This window comes from Hypomesus nipponensis, chromosome 1, assembly GCF_054491055.1.
Source record: "Hypomesus nipponensis isolate SF chromosome 1, ASM5449105v1, whole genome shotgun sequence".
Taxonomy (NCBI): domain Eukaryota; kingdom Metazoa; phylum Chordata; class Actinopteri; order Osmeriformes; family Osmeridae; genus Hypomesus; species Hypomesus nipponensis.
The window spans coordinates 5,356,912-5,365,765 of record NC_140361.1 but is presented as its reverse complement, the minus strand read 5'-3'; the positions used below and the strand labels follow the sequence as shown (position 1 = coordinate 5,365,765).

General features: G+C 38.3%; 1 protein-coding gene across 1 annotated transcript; it reads left to right on the top strand.

Moving 5' to 3' along the window:
• The first annotated feature begins 969 nt into the window (after positions 1 to 969).
• On the top strand, positions 970 to 8,492 carry emx3 (empty spiracles homeobox 3). The gene is made up of 3 exons (XM_084698990.1): positions 970 to 1,668; positions 6,502 to 6,686; positions 7,235 to 8,492. The coding sequence occupies exons 1-3, from the start codon at positions 1,323 to 1,325 to the stop codon at positions 7,400 to 7,402; spliced, it is 699 nt and encodes a 232-aa protein (XP_084555116.1). The 5' UTR covers positions 970 to 1,322; the 3' UTR covers positions 7,403 to 8,492.
• Positions 8,493 to 8,854: the final 362 nt, after the last annotated feature.

The following is an 8,854-nucleotide window of genomic DNA, read 5'->3' as shown; positions in this document are numbered from 1 at the left end:
GAATCTAAGCACAGTCTAAACGTCTAAAATAAAAGCTATCATTATTTGTCTTTTATTTGCAATAACTGTATGCAAAAGGATTGGTGGTACAAAATAACAGGAGACTGAGATACTTTGAGACTCAAAGGGATCTTTGCCCTAAGAGGTTCACATGGGTTCCGCAGAGCAGATCATACAAGAGAGAGGCAGGGGGCTTTTGTGGCTCCCCTAAGCCAACAATTAGTGCCCCTGAATAGAGGTGGCATCTGTCCTGGGTCTCTGACTTTGATCTGGCTCTCCCCACCCGTGCTCTCCTAACAACATGTAAAAAATGTAACTGACAAAAAGGGGGCGGGGAACCCTGATGTACTGGTGTAATGGTGACTGAAAAATTGAGGACTGTCAATTTGTTGAAATAAGACTCTTTTTTCATTTCGGGTGGTTCAGATGTGTGTCAATGTCCTGGAACTCTCAATCTTATGTAGCCTACAGTGATTTAATGAAGCCCTCTGACCTCAAGACGTTGACTAAGCCCTATACTTGGCACTGGTGAATACTGTCAAAAGAATAGGTTATGCATTAATAGGCTAAAATAACCCAACTTTATTTCTTCAACAGTTAGTATTATTTGTCAATTAATTGTCCTTGTTGTACCATAAATGTATTCTAGCACATGATATCAAACTGAATTATTAACATCTTTGTAATATAGATAGTGACAGAAAGAACATGCATGTATTTATAAAAAAGGCTTTAGATGGACAATGTTATTTATTTTAACAATCATTTAGGCCTTCCATCTCAACAAAATGTTTTTATATGAGTAAAGAAAACAGAACTAACCACTTAACAAAATGGCTGAGCATACAGTCATGTCCGCGCATGCTCACCACACCTCTCTTACCGACCGCTGAAAGCAGGTATTGCGTCTGATGAGTGACAAGCTCCTTCTCAAAGACTCACTGATCCGCGATCCTCATACAGAGTCCGAAAATGGTCCTCGGTGATGATGAGAGAAGAGTTACTTTGTCAAAGACCTAAACTAATCATAGGCTAAAAGACCATACGCTAGTGTCGCTTTTGATTTATAGGCAACAGCACTTTAGTTAACCAATTAGTTGATATTGGAAACGATTATTTATTGCCTATAGCGCGAAGGGTGATGGTTAATTAGAGATATTGTGAGAAGTTTTTCTTAACAGCTGCAACTTCAAAGTTATGGATTCCCGTCGGACTGCTCAACTACCTTCTAAGAATTAGACACCGTAACCGGATTTCACTGGTTGTTTTCTTTAACTTATTTTGTCATATCCTTCTTGACGCAAAGACACACGGTTGACACTATGTACCAACATAGTAATAAGAAATGTTTTACAATCGAGTCACTGGTTGGAAAAGACGTAAATTGTTCGCCAGCGGTGGACGAACCCATCAGACCGACAGCCTTGAGGTTTACGGAATCAATTCACTCCGCGCCCTTTGGGAGTTGCTTTCAAAACTCCAGCAGGGCTCTGTACAGTAGTCCAGATATGATGTTCCCAGAGCCGGGGACACACACGAACAACTCTGGTTTGCCGCTGCATCCGCTTCAGATCCCATCGCAGCCTTTCTTCAATCCGCACCAGAGAGAAACCTTAAATTTCTATCCGTGGGTTCTACGAAACCGATATCTCGGACACAGGTTCCAAGGTAGGCTATATGTGCATTAACATGATTTTTTTCATGTTCATTTTTTTCGCATAAGATTGATTATAGCCTAGCCTACATTACAATAATAAACAATTGATCACGTCTTCTCCAATTACTGTTACAGTCAGTATTTCCTGCATAGACGTAATGAAAGTCATTATTTTGCATTTGAGACACAAAGTGCATTGAAATTGTGACAATTTGGTTCATGATGTAACCTATAAGAAGATTATGCATTCTCAATTAAATTAAAGTTAAGTACATAGCCCACGCCATATTAAGGCCCAAATACATTCAGTACTTCCATAGGCTACGGGCTTTGTTATAGCCTAATTGTCAATATATATTTTATGTGAGAAATATAGGCTGGTAAACGGTTTTGTACCAATTTGTAGCTTGCGAGTTTTTATATTATTTCATTGTAACCTACTATGTTAAAAGCACATCCCAATTCAGTAGGCCGAAGTAATTGGCAAGTAATTTACGAATTGCTTACTGCATACGAAGATAGGCCTACGAAACCACTTTTTCATCTTACTTTTGGAGACCAAAAATCACAAATTTAAATTGAAAGATGTTTCGGGAAACACATGGTATAAACCACTAGATATTGCGACCAATATGTGTCAAGACAAATGCAATAAATTATGCTATGCTTACCCTTTATGTTATTTTAATTTGGAAGTTAGCTCTAAGATTGCAATATTGAAAAATGTTGCTTGTTCACACCCAGGCAGAAATACATTTCTCTCGTATCTATCGATTTGCTCAGGTTAGTCTTTTCTCCTTCATCTACGTATATTATTAATAGGATTCACTTACACATTATTCGCAGTTGTGAGTATTGTTAGTCATAAGCTATGTTATTATTGATATGATTGTTGTTACTGTCTTCATTTGAGTAAGAAGACATCCTGTTTAATTTCGTTTTTATCGGTATTTTATCGAAACAAAAGGCCTGAATATCAAGACTGCAGCTTATATTGACATCGCCAGCCCTCGTCTGCTGAACTTTGTGTCAGGCCGTATCATACCCCTTATTCAGAAAGCAGTAGGACAGCTAATCTAGACAATTATCAATCAAATTATCTAACTAAGTGTTCAAACGAGAAACTAAAGGACAGGGTGGACAGAAATGACCTACTTCAAACTATACCTTCAAGATTATTTTCTCCTTCGCTACAAAGGTACACTCCACAAACAGGTTCAAACCATTTGAAACCCTTTCACTCCATCCTCCATATGGCCAGAACAATTAGCATGATCAAATGATTGTAGAGGTGGTGCAGTTCAAGGTAGTGCACTGGGAGCAAAGTGGAAAGATAAAAAAAATAACGCAATTTTGCTGCAATTTTGATAGGGGCACAATGTTTGTTGCTCTGGAGTTTATTGAGTTGCTATACTGTTTCCTGTATAAGTTAAAATTAGTAAAACTCTACACATTCTGCTCATAACTGTATAATTAATCAAGAATCCCCCAACTACTCTTCATATGTTGTCTAACCCTATCTATATTGCTAGTGGTACTATTTGATCCACTGGTTGTACTGTTAAACTTATGGCTCTTTATTATCTTGCTCTGATAGGTTGAAGACTGACCCAGTTGCCTTCTAAATGATTTAGCTCGATTGAGCTAATTTAGTGAAACATAATGCATGTTGTGATTGTTTCACAAGGCAAGGGATTACCCATAATGAGTTTCAGAAACATTTGTTTATTTAGGTAATTGTTGTAGTATCCTATTGCCACTTCCTGAAAAAAAGAAAACCATAAAGACAGAAAGAAAGTGTCGGAGTGTACAAGAAAGAAACAGAGATGCAGACATAAACAGAGAGGGGTGACAGAAAGAGGTAGTAACACACTCACTCTTCCCTCGCTTTTCTGCCATGGACTGTCCATGCATGACATGCAACTCCACCTCTGGGAAATTGCCCCCCTCTACCTACAAAGTTGAGCCAACAAGACCAAGCTTGTTGGTGATGCCAGGGGACTAGTCTGCCTAGTGAGGCAGCTCTCCTCTCTGTGGTGCCATCTGCTCCACAGCAGCCATGCAGGGGCCATGTTATAGCTGAGTAAAGGCCAAGGTCTGTTTGAGCCCCAGGGTATCCCCCTGCTCATCAGGAGGGCTCAGCTTTAGGTGCATGGGGTCAATAGCTAGGGCTCAATTGTGTTAAGTGGCTTCCTCTCCGTCCGGACAAATTTGTCAAACCGAGAGTTAGAAGTTTTTGGGACTGACAATGAAAACAGGGGAAACATGATTAGTAAAGAACAATAATACTACATTAATAACAGTTGAAAATTGATTTATTTCTTCTATACTACTGAGCTGCACCCAATGTCATAACCTCCCTTGTATTTCTTAGTACCTTTGGGGAGTCATAGATCTTTTTCCTGTAGAGCTTTCCTACATTTCTTTCTTTTCTGTACATGCATGATGGCTCCCTGACCTTTTCATTGTTTTTGGCCCTTAGATGTTCAAAAGGTTATTAGCACTGGCAGCTGAACTTGGTTGTCAATGATAGTCCTGTGGCTGAAAGAATGCACGTGGCAGAAGACAGGTTTGCTTGCCGTGTCAGGAAGGAACAGCAGAAGTGTCAACTACACAACTGCAGTAGCAGAAGTTCTGTCGACACTCACCAAATGTACTAGCCAAACCAGTAAACTGTAAACACAAAAGTTCGATCAAACAAGATATTCATTGAGACAGAAGGTGAGATCCGACTGACTACCAACAGACAAAAAAAAAGTGGAGATATGTCTTGATTTTGTGCTATAGACAGCTTCATACAGGTAACTCTCTAGCACCCACTGTCAGCTCACCAAAAACCTCACCAAGATCTCCACCCCGAATGCAATGTTGGGTGGAAATGTGTCGTCATCTTATCTGTAATGGTCAGTAAGGTAAATCCCCTTTGTAACAATATCTGAGTGGAACATATATGACGTTTGTTTACTTTTCAACTTTACGACCTCAATTCAAAACATCTAAAATAGATTAAATGGATATAGTATATAATCCTGAATTAACAAAGACAGACAGGTATTATACCCTTAAGTAAATGTACATAACGTAGTCATGTTTGGTATGTGGCTAAACATTTCTTGCATATGTGACTTTCTGAAGTATGTAAGCCATCAGTATCCCTCAACGTTTGATGTCTTACTTGTTGCCACAATTCCTTGCTGACGTGTCTTTGAGAATGCAACAGTGGACCTGACTGTAATTACTTTGTGACAAGATGGAATACTGTACTCTGCGTACACCGATCAATAGCAATTTATAAAATAAAGCTATCTAAGATATTAAAGGGGGGGAAAAAGAAAGAAAAACCTAAAATATATCTATAAGTCAGTTGAGTAGCCTGATGGCTTGGAGGTAAAAGCTGTCTTTGAGTCTGGAGGTGCAATCCCTGATGGTACCACCTGCCAGATGGTAATAAATATAATAAAAGACATAAAAATGTTTGTCCATATTTACATTTTAACACATTTGTAACTACATTAACAAGTATTTTTACACTGTATGAGCCAAGTGTGATGTAAGGGAAGGTAAGGGGTAAAACGTAATTCATCTTCTCGAATACGGTGTTTATATCCAAAAGTGTACACAGAAAGGCTTTTTGCATATGAAAATGACTGGACATAGTTAATGTAATTTCTTAGCATACACCTATGTTTGACAGTCGACCATTGTTCCAAGCTTTCGTGTATCCCACACACTGTCGCCTACAGCCGAGGTCCAACTGACTTTGCGTACACGTGTTTTGAGGTTATTTTTGTGCTGCCTCATCCTTTCAAGAGAGATGAAATCTTTTCATTCAGTGGTCAAATAATTTCAAGATGTATTTGCTTATGTAAAATATTATGTTTTTTGTTGTGTGATTTTAATAAACGGCTGAAGAGCCTGCAAGACCAGATGCTGTTTGTGGGCTGGAAAAGTCACGTACACAATGAAAGTGAAAAACGGGGCCCTTTAACTTTTGTCTCGTGTTGAATGAAATCAGACATGAACATGAGATTTGATTTGCTTAATTGTACATCGCTACCTTCACAACAAATGGTTTTTGCATTTTTAAAACCTGCAGGATTTACGTATGGCTCACTCTTTCCAATACCACTGCACATTGAACCAACTAGGCCCCACTAAGGCCCTTTATACAAAGGAGGCCAATGCCACTCTGAGGAGTGGTTAAGTCACGTAACTATTTGTCCTAATGGTGGCATAAACAGCTTTTAAATTAAATGGAAAACTGCTAAAGAATATGGAGGCTGATATTATTTATATTACTGATACTGCCTGTTAATATCTTTAAGTGGATATATAACTTAAAAGTAAAAGTACATATGTTTTTTCTCTACTTGGAACAGCATTGAACAACATTTTGGGCTAGAAGACTTAAGAAAATGAGAATGAGATAAAACTTTGGAGTACAGGAAACCCATTATTGACAGAAAAAAACCTCTGGTGAAGATTGTGACATACAATGGAGTCATCAGGAGTAGAGGCAACATTATTCTGTCAGTTACACAACACTATTTCCTAATATCCGATGACTTTTAAACATAACATCATGAATACTATTGTGTTGTGTCATCATCTCTAAGGGTAAAAAAAATAACACTGTATCCACTGAAACAAGCCAGCCTTACCCATTGACACACATATGTATTATTTCAAAGTGGCGCGACAGAAAATGGACTGCATTTATATGACAGTAAAAAGCAGCAAAGAGCATTGGAATGAAGTCAATAACAAACAAGGACTTTAAATTGCAGGTGAAGCATGCAGGGTAAAGTTGCCTGTTTTAATCCTTTTTTTCTCAACCCTTTTAGGGGAAGACAACAGTCCAGAAAACCTCCTCCTACACGGAGCTTTCTCCCGTAAGCCCAAGCGGATCCGTACCGCATTCTCCCCCTCCCAGCTCTTGCGACTCGAGAGAGCCTTTGAGAAAAACCATTATGTGGTAGGTGCTGAGCGCAAGCAACTTGCCAGCGGCCTGTGCCTAACAGAAACACAGGTGAGTGGGTAGATAAACTAGCTCTAAATACAGTATTTATAAAGGCCTGAGAGGGGGAGATATAGCAGCCTGGTTACTAGACACAAGACATATTAAAGTTTTTTATTTTTAATGTTTTATCCACAAATTATTTCAATTAGAAACTGTGGTGAGATGATAGCTCCTTTGGCTCGGGCAACTTTATAGTAAAGGGTTGGGTTCATTTATATTTATGAAGTCATCACGCATTTGTAGATAGTATCACATTTCCACCATTGATACAGTTACAATTGTAGGGACAAATAAATATTTTTCTGTGTTGTCTGTAGACTACCAAAATGTAGACTACCAGTTTATATTAAGTTTAAGATCTAAAACTTTTTTGGATTGCCTGAGCTGAATAGGAAAGACTTGAAAACAAACTATAAACCTGACATCCAGACACACATAACTTTTTTCTAAGCAAACAAATGTTTGGGTGGTTTTCAAAATGTTTGTGATTGGTGCAACATCATTTGATAGCAAGACTGAATGTGATTTTTAAGGGGATGTCTATCTTTCTGTGGCAGGTGAAAGTCTGGTTCCAGAACAGACGAACAAAGCACAAGCGCCAGAAGCTGGAGGAAGAATCCCCTGAGTCTCAACAGAAGAGAAAAGGCAGTCAGCATGTCAGTCGCTGGAGGGTTGCCACCCAACAGAACAGCACCGAGGACATCGACGTGATCTCAGAAGACTGACCCCATGACTTTGTGAGGTCTTCAACATGCTACAGGGTCTCTGCCACCAATCACCTTCTCACACGCAGGTCTCAAATTACAGGGGCCTTAGGCAGAGTTTGGTCAAGTCATTTTAAAACCAGGGAGCTCCATAAGTACTGTAATGAAATGGTCAAAGTGCTGAATGTCAATGTTGGACACCTTTCAGAATCAACATTTAATTTGAATGGAGTTTCGTCTTTTACTTTATGGACTATTTCCTGGACTGAGATGACTAACCCAACACACAATAGATGGACATCATGAACAGTTGATAAAAACTGACTGATATGACATTGTGTGGATGTTGAAGAGACATTGTCAAAGTTTACATCAACTCTTGGACTAAAGCCAGCCTGGACTGTGGACACTAGATTTATTTGGCCTGTTGCAATGCAGTGGCATCACAGCCCTACCAAACTTATGAAGAGACTTGTTTACTGCAAAATCAATCTACCATGTTATCTATGTACAAGATTCTTCCTTAAGTTGCCTAATCACACAATAGTAACATTGGAAGAGCAACCGAAAATGTATAATTCTGCAAACAACTACAAGTGGGTTGGATAATTTGATCAGACCCACCCAGAAATGCTAACTGCATATTATTAGTATTATATGTGGTATATTATACTTGGAAACAATTTGACTCTCACTGAATCCTTTTGGCAGTTAAACGTATTATTTATGTAAATTGAGAAAATGTATTCTATGCATCTGATATGTATATATTTTGTTCATGTTTATGTTTTTTGTTTTGTGTTTGAACAGGTGTTTAAAAGGTCTAAAGCCATGGTTTGTGTGCTCATTTATAATTAGTCTATAGTCTGTTTTGCCTTTGGCATTCATTCCAGCCTCCAGACTATTGCAGAATGTAGAGCATAGTGAAAAGAAATGACCTGTTACATCACAATGACATGGGGGAAAACAACATTTACCTCTACTGTACATTTATTTCCGCAACCATAATCATACCTGGAACATCTTGTTATGTAGCACTTGGTAGTGAAATATTATTTTAGTTTTCTAGATGTTAGAAAAATGCACTATAATTATACTTTATTTTTCCTAAACCTTCTGTCTGAAAATTGTTTTGTAATTCTCTCTGTGTTTTTATTTCGGAAATAAAAACATCAACATAAGATTTCTTTTCACAACAATATTTGTGTATTATTTAAACTTTGTATACAGGTGCTAACATGCACTCTTGGCAATAAGAATAGCATGCAATCTTTCAGCGTTCTGACATTGGTTGAGAACAGGGCTTGCGATGGCTCGAAAATATTGGATGCCCATATGGGATTTATGCCCTTATGGTTTCGTTAGAAAATACAAAAATGTAGGCCTACGTAACATCTGACACACATATATAACACAATTATTGTCCTGTATCTTTATGAAGATAAGAAGACCCTTGTACAGAGACTGTTTAAT